At 40.8% G+C, this 15775-nt stretch overlaps 1 protein-coding gene across 5 annotated transcripts in view; it reads right to left on the bottom strand.

Annotated features, from left to right (window-relative positions):
- EFNA5 (ephrin A5) overlaps positions 1 to 15775 on the bottom strand; it is a 277931-nt gene that overhangs the window by 41325 nt on the left and 220831 nt on the right. For all 5 annotated transcript variants that reach the window (XM_082723751.1, XM_082723752.1, XM_082723755.1 and 2 more), the window contains exon 2: positions 7573 to 7865. In XM_082723751.1, the coding sequence (XP_082579877.1) occupies positions 7573 to 7865 (293 nt within the window). The remainder of the gene's footprint in view (positions 1 to 7572; positions 7866 to 15775) is intronic.

Here is a 15775-nt window from a genome sequence, read left to right as displayed (position 1 = left end):
CTGGAAATTCCAGTTATAAATCCCTTGAATCTCAGCTGAGATACATGCTAGAGCATTTAATGCTAAAATAAGATGCTAGCGATCAAAAACATTTTTTGATAATTAAACCAAAATGCGTGCATAGGTGTGCGCAAGTGTGCGCGCATGCGCGCACACACACACAGACATGGGAGCAAACACTAACTTGTTCATTTTAAGAAAGAACATAGTACTTATAGGTCACCTCCCCAGCAAGAGTAAAAGATTAAGATGAAAAAGATTACCTCCTGCTTTGATAAATGTGCTGTGTTGACACTCTTCTATTTCAATAAGAACCATTCAGAAAAGAGGCAGATTGGTGTGAACTGATAGGACCAAAAGAATTCTTAATGTACATTACTAAGATAAGCTGTTGAAAAACTGGACATGCACAGGGGAATGAAGACTTCCTTAGGCAGATGTAATCCTAGCATAACATTCCTTCAGAATATACGGTACAGACTTAAAATGTAAATCTTTACTAAGCATTTATGAAATTTTTTACTAAAAGTATCAACGAGGGCTATTCAAGGTGCCGTAACTTTTCAAAGGACACAGAAGTTTTGTTTTGTTTTGTTTTTATATTTTTGTTGTTCTTGTCAGAGAGAGAGAAAGAAAGAGCACAAGCAGGCAGAGTGACAGGCAGAGGCAGAGAGAAAAGCAGGCTCCCGGCTGAGCAAGGAGCCTGATGCAGGACTCCATCCTAGAACCCTGGGATCATGACCTGAGCTGAAGGCAGCTGCTTAACCCACTGAGCCACGCAGGCATCCCTTGTTGTTGCTTTTTAAGATTTTATTTACTTATTTGAGAGAGAGCATAAAAAAGCAAATAGAGGGAGAGAGAGAGAAAGAGAGAGAGAGAGAATGAGCAGGCAGAGGGGGAGGTACTCAAGGCTTGATCCCAGGACCCTGAGATCATGACCTAAGCTAAAGGCAGACGCTTAACTGACTGAGACACTCAGGCACCCCTCAAAGGGCACCCATGTTTTTGGATGTGAATTGCTGAAGTCATCTTTTTGATGGTCCAACTGGTCTTTTAATAAAAGTATTTATTTGAGCCTTGAACATAAGAAAGATTGTGACAATAGTCTATTATTATATATCCAATTTATAGATGAAGAAAGTAAGGCTCAGTGAGGCCATGTTACCAACAGTAACATGGCTATGAAGAGTATAAGAAAATTTGAGGGCAAGGCTGCATTCACCAGAGTCTTGCCTTTTTTCTTTTACAGCCGTATTTTACTCTCCGCTTTGATGTAGTGTATCCTCATTATATGATCAAAAAACATTAATAAGAAACCAGGCAATTGCAGTGGTGGGTACAGTAAAAGCTAGGGCTTCCAATTCATCTGCTTTTCTTAAACATCAGCATATAAGGAAAACAATTTAATTGCTTTTTGTTTACTATTATGGCATTTATTGATTCAATAAATATTTATTGGATACCCATTCTCGATGCTATTTTCTATTATTTTTCAATGAAAAGATACAGTTTTAAATCAATATTATGGTTAAGCAGATTCTCCACATTACGGAGAGCTTGCCTGATTTTAGAAACACTTCTATGAGAAACTACACTCTCCGTTCCAAACGACTCACCTGCAAACAAGCTTTTGGAACAGAACCAGCTGGCAAGTGAGGGGCTTTCTTTATGTTAGTATTCTCTGGATTTACTGAATATCCTTATATCTTTTAAAAGGATAGTTAATAACTGTATTATACAATCAAATGATTTTTGAAGCAGATCTTGGTCATTTCAGTAAGTCATCTCCTTAGAAGTCAGGTTACTTATTTTGTAAGTTTTAAGAATTGCACAGTGCATATGAAAAATGCCACATAGCTTAACACTGTAAACTTTTAATTAAAGCACATAAAGCAGAGATTTAGTAGTTAACCACATATATTCGAGTAGTTATATACTACGGAGTTAAGAATGATGCCCATAGTAACATAGACTGTCCTTATGATTTTATTTTTTCTTTTTAAAGATTTTATTTATTTATTTGACAGACAGAGATCACAAGTAAGCAGAGAGGCAGGCAGAGAGAGAGAGGAGGAAGCAGGCTCCCTGCTGAGTAGAGAGCCTGATGCGGAACTCGATCCCAGGACCCTGATATCAGGACCGGAACTGAAGGCAGAGGCTTAACCCACTGAGCCACCCAGGCGCCCCTATGATTTTCTTTTTAATTCTGAAAAATATGTATACTAAAAAGAGTGGAGCAGAAATCTTCAGCTCCCTGATTGTTTTTTCATTGATGTTTTCAAGATTCTAACTTCAAAGAAATGGACATTTCTTCAGCTCTGTACTTCTATAAGAGTGTCAATATTAATACTAAAACAACATGTGTATACAACTTTACTTGCCAGTGAGCTTAGGAAGAGTGTGTTCCCCAATAATCTCTCAGAAAGTCCCAAATTCTGTCTGAGTGCTAGGACTATAAACTTTTACTCTGAGTACCTTCTTTTGAAGAAAACCAACTATACCTTAGATGTGGCAAATGCTAGAAGATTTCTCTCTGCTTTTTTAGTATCAATTTCAGAAAATGACGTTTGTCTTCTTGATTGTCGGTTTCTCATTCCTAAATCAAGTGTGCAATCATGATTCAGTCTAGAGGCTGAATATTCACTGGATTTAAGAATTCCTCTGACCCAAAATCTGGGTCAGAAAGGTTATCGTATGTATTAAAAGGGTCACCCATCTGAGAAGATACAGTTGAAATATCGCTTGGAGATGAATGAGTATTCCTCAGAGAGCTGAAATTGCACACATGTTTTGTTTAAAATCTATCTTGCTACTATCTGAGTTGGGGTTTCTGGCAGAGTTTATAAAGTAATAGTCTCTAAAAAACAGAGCTCATTGTTTTTAACCTTTTTGTTAAAAAGAAAAAAACATAAGCAAAATATAAAATAAGGAATGTTTTCCCCTTTTAAGCACATGAGACTGAGGACTGTATCTCTTCACTTCCTGTTAGTTGTTGGCTCACTTAATTTCCTCTCAGATCGGCCACTTCTTATCTGTGTGAACTTTCCTCTAGTTACTTAACTGTGCGCCTCTGTTTCTTCTCCTATAAAATGGGACATCAGAACAGAACTTCCTCATACTGCTCTGAGAATTGCAGGGGTTTAGAACAGCGCTTGGAATCGAGTGCTGTGTAAATACCGGTGACCTCTACTTACTGAGCATCTACTACGTGCCAAACAATGTAGTACAGGGCATAGAGCAGGCAGGCCTGGGCAAAGCACCATAAAGCACCATAGTGTCAGGGGTGATGAGCGCTTGAAAGAAAATAAAGCAGGGTAAGAATGTTGAGAATCACAGACATATTATCTTTGTACAGGGAGATCAGAATGCCTGTGCGATAAAGACATTTTTTAGAGCCGACCTAAAGAAAGCAAGAGCAAGGGAAGTGGGTGCCTGGAACAATGAGAACCCCAGGCAGAGAGAGAATAAAGTGCCAAGGCCCTCTTGTGGAGTCTGGGGGTGGGCACTAGTCAGGAAGGAGGGCTGGGGGTGTTGCTGGAGGGGAGACAATAAAGGAGAGTGAGAGGACAAGGAGTCCAAGAGGCAAGCTGGAAATTGCAAGGGGATCCACCACGGAGGACCTTGTTGGCTAGATTAGAGACTCAGGATTTTGTCTTGCTCAGACAGGAAGTCACGGGAGGGCTCTGACAGGGCAGTGATCCGCGCAGCGGGGTGATACAGAAAGCCTGCTGCACTAGTCAAGACCACAGATGACAGTGACCGGATGGGGTGGCGGGGCTAGAATGAGTTCGGTCATGCTAAGATGCCTCTCCACTCTGCATTCGCCCTCAGCATACTCCTGTAACTGGCATTTATTGACCTCCTACTAAAGTAAGGTGTTGGGCCTAGACACTTTACCGGTGTTATTTCTTACCATGCCAAGCAGACCTTTAGCTAACACATAGTTAAGATTAGAATATTAAAGCTCCAAGAAATGTGAAAAACCATCTCTCGCAACTACGTCATTTTACAGTTGTGGAATTAGAAATCCAGAGAGATTAAATGATTTACCCAAGATCATACGGTTAGTGAGGCCAAGAGAAGGGGCCAGGCCACAATATTCCTTCCTTTATGAAAGGGGATTTTCAAAATCAGTGTCCGTGTTTTACGGACTCAGAAAAATAACTGGAAGCACTTTCTTTAAGGTATTTCTCTTTGCCTCTTCTGATTTAAAAAGAACAGCAGCAACACTTCTTTCGAACTTGTTCTCATTAGGTTAATATTTATGAGAATCATTTCTAAAATGAGTACTTTTGAAGTTTCTAAAATAACTCTTTGCCTTGGGAAGTCTATATAAATGATTATTGCCATAATCTATTGACTGGCAGTTCTGCAAATCTATCAACCAACTTTCTGTAATTATTTCAGTGTGCCAATCTCTTACCAAAATAACTTCTGTAGATTAAAAACAGTATTTGTCATATTCAAGAAGGGGCTCAGTCTGCCTGCACAGTATCAGTGATTGTAACAATATACTGCCCGTTCCCAAGGAAAGGAAGACATAGCACAGAGTCAGTCTCGGGAACAAATAAAGGATCTAGAACAGTGAAGGACGTTTGGTTTTGAGAGTAAAGAGGAAATTTCACGTATTTGCAGCTACGCTCTGTTCTCTTAACTTTGTATAACTCAAACACATTAAGAAGGAAATAAGCAGAACTGAGGATAAAGCAGAACTTGATAAGAACGTTCTAACTTGTGCCCTCCCTGAGGATGACGATGGGTGGATTTTCTGATACAAAATCCTCCCTTCTCCTTCCCCAAGGCCAAGTTGTGTATTTGAGTTTGGGTTCCCATCACTAGACTCAAGACCCTTCCTCTAGCACCCTAAAACAGGACCGCCAAAGGGCTAGAGTTTTCTCTTGGAAGTCTTGTTAGAGATTTTAAGCCCCCAAGGATCTGAAATACATCCCTGGTCTAGTTAAGCACATTTCATAAAACTGACTGGTGGGCGACTAGTCAAGCCTTGTTCCCCAGATCGGCAACAGAGCTTCGTGTAAGGTAATAAGTGTGAAAAGAGCCATTTCCCAGTCATCTTGTTCATTCCATGCATATTAGGAGAGAGGAAAATTCAACGGAGGGCCAATTCTCCCCTAAGAATCCTTTAGTTTAATTATGACCACAGTATATTAAGCGTCTGCAAGACTTCCACACTAGCTCTGCTGCTCTTGCTCTCAGCAGTGAAAGGAAGAGAGAAAACCCTTTCCCTACTAAAAAGACAGAGAAGGATGCTCTTGTGGTTCTAAACCATGGTTGAAAATTCAATTTAACTGACTACGAGGCCACTGTGCTTCTTATAAATGAACATCTCTTTGCTGCTAATTTTGTGCTATTTTACCTTTCATTAAAAAAAGTAATTCAGGTTAAACTCAGCTGAACAGCAAAAAGCTCTTGATATTTTGAAGCATTTTGGAACAATTACTTTGACAGGAGCCCTTGACAGTTAAATGACTCCGTTAAATGAATGTTATAGAAGACACATAATGATTTTTAGTGAAATATTGAATTTAACCACAAATGAGAAAAAACCAGTCATAAGCACTATGGGTATATTTGAATAATAACATCTTGCTTATGAACCTCAATGGATTCTATAATTTCTAATAATCATGCAATCAACTAGTTAGCTGTATGCTTCCTATCTCAGTGCTCTCAATTCGGTTTTGGTTTTTGCTTTTGTTGTTGTGTTTTATGCTGAAAAATCAATATGTAAATTGTGAAACTAGCAAGGATTTCCTCTTACATCAGTAGGGTATTTTAGAATTAGGCAATTAATGATTGCTGTCCCGCCACTAAAGCCTCCCTCTTTCCTTTTTCCCATTTGCTGAATGAGATTCTTTCACAGGGTAAAAAAATCAGGAAAAGGCAGGAGCCTGCTGCCGGAGAACGTGTGAAGTCAATGTATGTCAGTGTTTCCTCCATCCGTGGGACTCAATATTCCTTTTCTTATTTTATGGATCGAATGTGAGATGGTATCAAGACGCTTACGTGCTTTCTCATGACTAACGTCTAAAATATGTACTGAAATAATAAAACTGGTACTGTTCAATTTCCTTTTCAAATTCAATCTCAATATAAGTGGGAGTGCCCGTGTGATCGCAAAATCCGGCTTAATATAAAATTCTGCTTTCTGGAAGAGAGAAGCGAGATATCCTTGTAGACTTAAAACAAAACAAAACAAAACAAAAACGTAGGTTAGGAGTCAGTGGGGACATTCAGGGTGAGGAAATGAGTCAGAAAAAAAGGAATGTTCTTTATATGGCTTGTCCAGCAAGGAGGGGTGACAAGTCCATGCTAAGCATACCGGGTGGTATGGCTTGGACCGCTCCCCCTGTGCACAGCCAGACTTCCCGATTCTTTCCAGGAGGTGAGGTCCATGTACTCTTGTACCCACTGCTCCCTCCATTTACCTTCCTTTGGCCACTGCCGATTGATGTGCTTCTCCTCCCCACCATATGGTCACTCCTTGAGGACCAGAATGTCTTTGGATTTTGCATCCCCCAACTTTTCTGAGCCAGGAAAAGTTGTTCCATCAATGGACTTCTGAGCAAAGAAGGTTTAGCTCCTTCGGCTGATCGTGAAAATACTTGGAAAAGACCAGACAGTTTAAGTATTCGATCCCAGTGAAGGAGAAGTCCAGATATACAGCAGTAACTGTAACCATCCTAACTCCAAGTGTGGGCCACAGACCAGCAGCAAAAGCGTCCCACGGGAGCTTTGTAAATATGGAACCCCAGGCCCCACAGCAGACCACCTGAGTCAGATGTGCATAACGAGATCCCCAGGTGACTGACGCACAGTGAAGTTTGAGAAGCATTTACCTAGACTGTATGACTAGTAGGACGCCCGAAGCCGTGACGGTGTATGCCACGGACAGGAAACAAGACCACAGCGATATGATTAATACAGGGATCAGCTGAGAACGTTTTAGAGCTCTCTCAGGACAGAGTCACCGGTGGGGAACTCACTTATACCAGTTCCTCTGGAAGGCTTTCTAGATACTTCTTCACACGCTTGCCTGTTTAAAGACACAGCTGCTCTTAATAATGGTCTTTTCTCCTTGGTGCAAAGAGAGTATTTATCGTCAGCATGCTGACATTTGCAGGAGTTCTGGCTTTCTCCACTGCAAGTGTGGATGATTGAAAGGATATTGCTGACACCTGAATAAGAAATCCAATGACTCCAAGCTATGTAAATTTAATTATTTCCTTTAATTTTTTTTTTTTCCAGGAATCTCTTTTTCTTTTCCTCAGCTTTGGAGAAGTCCTAGCAATTTTCATTTAAAAGAAATACAAGTCAGCAGTGGTTCACTGAACAGGCTGACACGCAATTTCATAGGGGGAGAGGAGCTGTGTCTTTAATCTAATTTGTGCTCTCAATTCCCAGCTAATGTATCTAGGGATCGTGATGTATGCATTTACAAGGAGACATCTGTAATGCAGAGTCCAGCTCTCCGCAATTCTCTGAAACATGGGTAAAAAATTAGCCTGGGCGCTTGCAGCTGTCCTACAACCCAATAAATCTCTGTATACTCACAGATGTAGAAATATTCCCGGCCTGGCCTGAATTCAAATCCTAGGGAGAAGGGTGTGAAAAGCTGGAATTTTTCAGAGAACTTGAGCGGTCCGTTTGGAGAGTGGGGCCGGTTACATTCCCATCTCTTGAACCCTTTGGAAGTATGGTCACAGGCACTGTACCCATCAAAGTTCACCATGTAGAGGACATAACGCTCAGTCTTGTCTTCTGGGACCGAGTCCTCATAGTGAGGGCAGAAAACATCCAGGTAGTCATTGATACAGACGTCAATGTGGTAGTCACCTCTCTGGAATCTGTGGGAAGATGAAGAAAAAAATGAGATTATTTGCACAGAAAAGACTTCCTGCTCGGAATCATCAGTGGTAGAATAACTTTAATACTGCAGGTGCTAACAGATTTATCATAGTAAGTTTTTACTGCATCCCATTAGGATGTGGGACATGTTACCATTCCAACTCTCAGGAACAACAATTTTACAGAGGAATTCATTTACCTTTGTTTCAAAATACCCTAAACATGGGACTCCTCACATTCATTTTCAGTCATGAAGAGGCTGACTTGCTATGTTCCTCTCATTCTTAAGATCACATATATTGAGGCGAAGTTTTGGTATTTTGAAACAGCGTTTCATTTCATGAGTGTTTTTGAATAAATGAATAAGTCATTTAAAGAACAAATGAATGACTGAATTGGTCTTGCTATAATTGAGACCATTCTCAATTTCCTATGCAAATGCAGAGAAGCAGAGTCATAAAATTGAGAGAATTAGGATCATAAAATTTAAAGGTTGGAAAGAAAATTCCTAGAACACTTCCACGTTAGAGGGAAAAAAAAAAGCCTAAGGCACAATGATAAAGCAGCGAGTGACGGAGCTGGATCTGGAACGGTGACTTTGGGTCCTAGTCAGCTGTTTCCCTTAGTGAATCTGCTTAAGTCACAAACTCATTTTGGTAGATGTCTTTTGATGCCCCAGCCTTTTCTATATTAAGAAAATTAAAACCAGCTAAGTCCAATGAGCTCCTCCCCTCATTATTTTTTTTTTAAAGATTTTACTTATTCACTTGATAGAGAGAGACACGGTGAGAGCGGGAACACAGCAGGAAGAGAAGAAGAGGGAGAAGCAAGCTCCCCACTGAGCAGGGAGCCTGATGCGGGGCTCAATCTCAGGACCCTGGGATCATGACCTGAGACCAAGGCAGTAACTTCTGAGCCACGCGGAAGCATCCCCTCTCCTCATTTCTTTGTGCTCTAGGGCCAGACTGGACCACTTCCATCCTGAAATAGTTAAATTACACACACACACACACACACACACACACACACACACAAATATACACAAACACCACTGTTTGCATCACACTGTCTGCTTCAATTCCTAACCTCACAAAAGTTTTGCTTATTTGTGTTAACTAATGATACTCTCCCCTTCAGATGAACAGACTTCTCAGGAACTAATGATGTGTGAAACAGGAATTGTTATGTATACGATTTTCTAAAACCAGAACAGAAAACCTTACAAAACCCTCTTTTTTTTAGCTACGGAGGAAAGTCTCTGAGCACTCTGAAAGTTCATCATAAAACTGTTACTGCCAAAATACAAATGCCCATCAAGTCATCTAGTCTTCCAGTCAGCCGGTCTCAGTGTGAACACTTTCCAGGGGGGCAAGTGAGCTGGTTTATTCCAATTTGGGCCATCTCTAAATTTTAGCAAGTTTCTTCTCATATTGAGCACAAATCTGCTTCTGTGTGATTTCCACCCAGTGATCCTGCTCCGGCTGTCTGACATCACAAAGCACAAATCCAATTCCTCTTCCTTCCTCCCCTTTATGGACCAGACAGTCCGTAATAAATATGGAGTTGTCAACTACATCTCTGTATCCTCCTAGCTCCATACTTGAAAGTCCTGATTTTTTTTTTTTTTTTTTTTGTTATTTCTGCTCCCAGGCTTCTCACATTCTAGATTCTCAACTCTCCTCATGTCCTGTAGTTTCCCAGCATTCTCCTTAAAATGCAGCTCTCAGACACAACCAACCTCGCGGACAGGTCACTGTGACCCACGCCCAGCCCGGGAGACCTACTATAAGCTTCACTCTGGATGCTAGGTAGTCATCAACGAAGCTGAGATTCTTTTCTGAAACAGAACATGATACAAGTGGAAACTCCTCATGTTAGTCGGAAGAACTCAATTTAAGGATTGCTGTTGGTTGAGTGGGGGAATCAGAAGCCATTTGAGCGTCAGTTTCCTCAAATGTAAGTGGGAATGATAACAAGGATGTGCCTTGCTAACCTCACATGACTGCTTCAAGTCCCAGATGATGAAATGGATAAAAAGCCATGCAAGTATACAGCATTATTATCAGGATATATTAAAGCACATTAAAATTGGTAACTGACAAAATATTAACTGTACCACCACAGCAGTCAATGTAAACCACAACAATAAAAATAATCCCCATTTCCCTTTTTAAAATTTCCAAAGACAGGAAATCATATCAAAATCCTAAATTCTGTCCTCAACTATCAAATGCTCTGCAGAAACTTCATTTGATCAATGCTTTTAAAAAAAACAGCCTGCTGATTTACATAAGGAGAACAAGCAGAGATGACCAGGTCACTGTTCAGTTAGAGGATCTCAAAATGCATGAAATTTTTGAAAAAGATTTTATTTATTTGAGAGGGAGAGGGAGACAGAGAGAGAGATAGAGAGCAAGCGCACATGCAGGGGGAGCTGCAAGCAGAGGAGGAAGCAGGCTCCCCACTGAGCAGGGAGCCCCATGTGGGACTCAATCTCAGGATCCTGGGATCATGACTTAAGCCAAAGGCAGAGGCTTAACCAACTGAGCCACCCAGGTGCCCCAAAATGCATGAACATTAAAAAACAAAACAACAACAACCCCCCCCAAAACCATGGAAGTATTTATTTCTCTATATTTACAATGATCATGGAACTGGGTTTACTTTTTCTTCATTACCAGCAGACGATGATTTGTCAAGACGCAAGGAAAGCCTGTGTTGCTTTTAAAAGATTTCTGAACATCAAGGTAACATCACTGCCAAAGTACAAAGAAAAGACACTGCAACGTTCAGATAAAAGGGTGCTGGGGTATGAATCATCAGCACTCAGAGTAGCCTGACAGGTCTGGATGGGAGCCAGACAAGAACGGCCGCAGAAGGCAATGCCCAGATGCACTTTATATTATTATATTATTATTATAGATTTTAAAGACATTCAAGGGGGATGTTTTCCCTTTCTCTAAGTGTCACTCATTTTAGCTTCTACGTGCACTTGACACAGCCTAAAAGTGAAAAAAATAAATAAAGAAATAAAAAAGAATTAAAACTACCACTGTCCAGACCCATTCTGCTATTGCTCTAGTCTACAAATTGCCATTGTTTTTGATGCTTTGAACTGAGCTTCCTCTCTCCCACTTTTATCCCCATTAATACTGTGTAAGTTTATTTTTTTTAAAAATTTATTTATTTATTTATTTGACCGAGAGAGATCACAAGTAGGCAGAGAGGCAGGCAGAGAGAGAGGGGAGCAGGCTCCCTGCTGAGCAGAGAGACCGATGTGGGGCTCAATCCCAGGACCCTGGGATCATGACCTGAGCCGAAGGCAGCGGCTTAACCCACTGAGCCACCCAGGCGTCCCAATACTGTGTAAGTTTTAATAGAACAAGCCATGAGCTTGAAGACACCCTTTACATTGGGTTGACCCTATTCCTTTCTGATGACATTTTGCTTTGTGTGGGGTGTTAAATGAATCACCGTGGAGCCTACTTTGAACTTGTGATCACCCCAGTGATTAGTAATCCTGCCCCTCTATCCATATGACAAAGATGATGATTCACCACAGAATCATCTTAACCTGTTTGAGATCTTTCATTTGCACAAGTTGGTGTACTAATACGATTTTTAATACAATTTTAAAAATTTTAAATTTTTAAATATAAACATAAACACAATGACAAACTAGAACTCATAAAAGGCATTCCTGTGACATACTCAAGTATAATCCAAAGAAGAGTTTAGGGTCAGATATTCTAACATGACCCCATATCGTGCTCTTTGGCTACAGAGTAGTACTGAACCATTTTTTTCTGGCCCTACATGTATGTAGGCACACATGTATGGCTAATATAATTGAGTGTTTATTATGTTACATTCAGCACCTTGATTTAATCCCCATCACAGATCCTATGGAACAGACACTATCAGTACAGCCCTTTAAAATGAGGATTTCGAGGCTAATTAGCCAGGCAATGTGCCCAGTGTCACGGAGCTAGTAAAATGGGCGGGCAGAAGTCAAGGCCAAGCCTTCATAACTCAGAACTGAAGTTTTTTACTATTCTACTTCCTGAGAGATAAAATTGCTAAAGTCAAGTTCTTAGGTCTCTTCATCCCACAGAGGGACAATTCTAATTCTTGCTGCTACACACTCGTGCTGCATCTAGGATCTGCCATGGTATGGCTTTACCTACGTTGTCACGGAAATCCTCCTTTGGTAGTTACAAGTTAGTTTCATTTTCCCAGTGAGGAAATGACATTCAAAGACGTTATCATCCTCTGAGTTCATTTTTTCCCACAGGAAACCAGAAGCAGAGTTAGGATTTCAACCCGAGTCTTCTCTGATCCTGAAGCCAATTCTCTTGCCTCCTAAACGCTATGGTTCCAAAGGTTTTACCAATTGTTGTAGTTTCCCTCACCTGAAGGAGCCCTTTTAAGGCTTTTGGTGCCATTAGGTTACCTTATGTTTATACCGACCTTCTAGGAAAGGCAGGTGCAAGGTGTCCTGGCCCTGCTCCTTCCCCATGACACTGGCCTCAAACTCCTAAACTGAAGGGTGTGTCGACATCCAGGATAGGGCTCACACAGCAGGGTTAGCTCCCAACCCTGGCACAAGAGTCTGGTTTTTCGTGGACTCAAGTGCTGTTAGGCTCAGCAGCTGGGCCACAAAAGGATCTCCCCAACCCCGACCCCTCGACAAACGGCTTTCATGAGCTTTCGTTCCTAATCAAAGAGCAAGTTCAAATCTAGGAAGAATGATTCCACATGCCAATCTTTACAAAGGTCACAGGTGGCAAGGCTGGTGTTTTAAACACATTTGCAAATTTCTTGGACATTTTCTTGTAAAGGTCTCCCCCGGACTCCTTATCTTTAATTCCATCCATTGTATTTGTGGTGCTCTACCTCTCTGAAATCATCTCATGTTAAGAACTCGAGGAATTTCTGGCTGCACACCAACAAGCCAGCAATAATTACAGTACGATCTTTACTAAATTATCACAGTGGTTTACAGTGTAAAATCATGCGCCGTTGCCACACTTAGAAAAGTGATTGTGTTTGAGTAATATGATTACCGCCCTGTGTTCTCATTATACAAAAGTCTCAAATGCCAGGAAACATCCTGTATACATGAAAAGATGGTGCTCGCTCTCCACTGACTTGCACCGCTACGAGGGTCCAAGCTCCAACTAACATATAATAGTATCTATAACTCTGTGAACACATGAATACATTGTATACATTTACCAAAATCTGACAGTAGACTGGTTGAGAATCAATGTCATTTATATTATGGAATGGTCATCTTAGTTAATTAAGAGGAAGAAAACTCAGTATGGCAACTAGTTCTTTGTTACCAACTCAATTATCAAGCAAGAGTTATGCACTTTATGGTAGTTCTTAATACCCTAGAAGCTGCCTGGAAGGGTGGATAAAAAGCACATTTCAAGGCTGTTGACAGAGCGAAAGTAACAAACTGCCGTTGGGATTTGAATGAGAGGGTCTCTTTGCAGACATGCGTGTTTGTCTCAGTTTGCCTTCAGTGTTTACCTGAGGACATCCTGCGGCTAACTACAGTTTTGATTATACACTTAAAACTATTCTTACTATCTCTCTCCTTATCTGGCCTGTCTGCAGAAAATGATTTGTGACTTGAAATCAAATGAAATAAAGACCCAGATGAGGTAACCAGTCAACAATTTGCCTTTTCACTTTGTTATCAGTAGGGCCCCAGCTTTCTACCCAGATAGGGACAACACAAGGCTTCCTGACCAGTTAGCAAGGACCAGGAAGACTTCAGTCCATCTAAACCCAGTGACTTATTTTCAAACAGAAACAACGGACAGGCAGGACTCAAATACTCTAGTTCTTGGCCAACCTCAAGGAGAAGTTCTCAACGACCCTGGCCTTGGTTCCTTTTGGGTGTGGCAAGTAGATGTCACCTAGATTTTTCTGCCATTGGATGGCCCTTCATGTCATTGCCCTTACTTCTTCCTCAACCCCATATAGCCTTAGGCTGTGAATGCGGACGGCTGGGAAGACCAGCCCCAAAGGACACACAAGCAGGGGCCCTGGGTTCCAGGCGTTGGAAGAGCAGCATCACAGCCGTCCTTCCCTGAGTTCCTCTTTAGCCACTTCCTCCTGGGTTGCTGCTTCTCTCCTCCCTTCCTCATCTGCTAAAGCCAAAATGCATCTCATTTTAGGAGCTGGAAAAGGAAGGGTATGATGCCTATTTAAAACATTCTAAATTGGCCTTTAGCATATGTCGGTGGCACAGCAGAGAGCCTGCTTCCAGGGAAATGTGTACTGAGGTATTTTATCAAGCAGCTCCTGAGTGAAGTTTCCTCACTCCATAAATATAGAAACAGCATTAGTGAAAGAAGACAGAGTAGGTATGAGAGGTTAGGAAGCTGCGAGACACTTTTATCCCACTCTTTCATGTAGTGTTTTAAAGGATTCAGTAATGAAAATGTTATTTCTCATGAACTGGATAGTTGATTCTTACAGTTTAAATGTATTTTAATCTGTCAAAGAGGTGATTGTTTTAATATTCCTATTTGAACAGAACTACAATGTCACTTCTTTAATTACAAGGCAACTTAATATATTACATTCTGAAATTGAAATGTAAAAGAAGGATATGATTTATGGTCAAAGATTAAGCCAATTTATCAGCTTGGGGTTCCTCCCAAATTTTACATCTAGAGTGAATATATCTTGGCAGCCCTGTCTTCCGCTTCTACCATTATTGATTTAAAGGCTAATTTCAGAGTATGATGTCTCTTTTTAACCAGAAGAATTTCTCCTTTGTCCTGGAAGTCCTCCTGGGCCCACAACAGACCAGGGGTTTGGTCTGTAAATATGTTTCGGGAGGAGACAGGCAGGCCAGCAGTCTCTGTTGCAACACGTCCCTCCTCATCTCCTTCTGTTATTCTCTCAGCACAGAATGCAAGCCTTATGGTTTTCATATCCTAAGTCTGAAGATGCTCTTTTTATTTTGTTTTGTTTTCCTGCAGAGGTTAAAGCATGAAATATAAACAGCAAATCAAACAGGGTAGATAAAGAATAGCATCACTGGGGGCTGAAGCGAGATGTGTTTTGCTGTTTTTTAATGTCTTCCTTCTCTCATGGGCTGAAACATGTCTGTCTTCCAAATGTATTGGTAATTGACTTTCATTTTCAGCTCTGAGATAGAGTCCTGGACAGTTTCACCACGACCAGGCCGCTTGCTAAGGCTAAATGAGGGAAGTCTGAATGAAGTCTGATGACTGCAACCCATCATTTCGGGCAGTCCAATCCAACTCCTCTGGGCTCTAGAACATACCAATCACAGCTAAAGTTCCCACAGAAGTGAAGATTTACAAGTTAAAAAAAATACTCAAGGATGAATTTCAGAGGTGTTTCTTACCTTTATTTTTGCAGTCAAAACACTATATGTTCTAACACATACATTTTTATCCAATGAAGCACAAGATAGTTACAAAATATTTAGAACCCAGGGTTGCTGTTCTAGCCATGAATATCAATTCCAGTAAAGTTCTTATGCATGCATGTTTTGGTAATTACAAATTCTGCAGCGTAAGAGCTTTGCCTTGAATTCAGTAACCGTTGGTGATGGGAATAAGACGTAATCTACTTGGCCAGATATTTAGAATTCATTAGTGGTTTAGTACAGTAACCTGTCAACTTTTCTCTTTCCACGTGTGTAGATGTGTGAGCATGTGTTTTAAAAACAAACGGTCTAAAAATTTCACAATTAACACCAACTACGCATATCAAACAGATGGATTAAAAAGATCAGCAAGCTCTTGTTTTTTGCTTTCCTCTTATCAGTCACATCAGGCTGAATGACTTTGTAAAATTGGTATCTCCCAAGAGTAACACCTGTTTCAAATACAGGGCCCACAAAATCTTCTCT

This window comes from Mustela nivalis (assembly GCF_964662115.1).
Source record: "Mustela nivalis genome assembly, chromosome: 3".
In the NCBI taxonomy this organism is placed as follows: domain Eukaryota; kingdom Metazoa; phylum Chordata; class Mammalia; order Carnivora; family Mustelidae; genus Mustela; species Mustela nivalis.
This window is presented reverse-complemented; position numbering and strand designations above follow the sequence as displayed.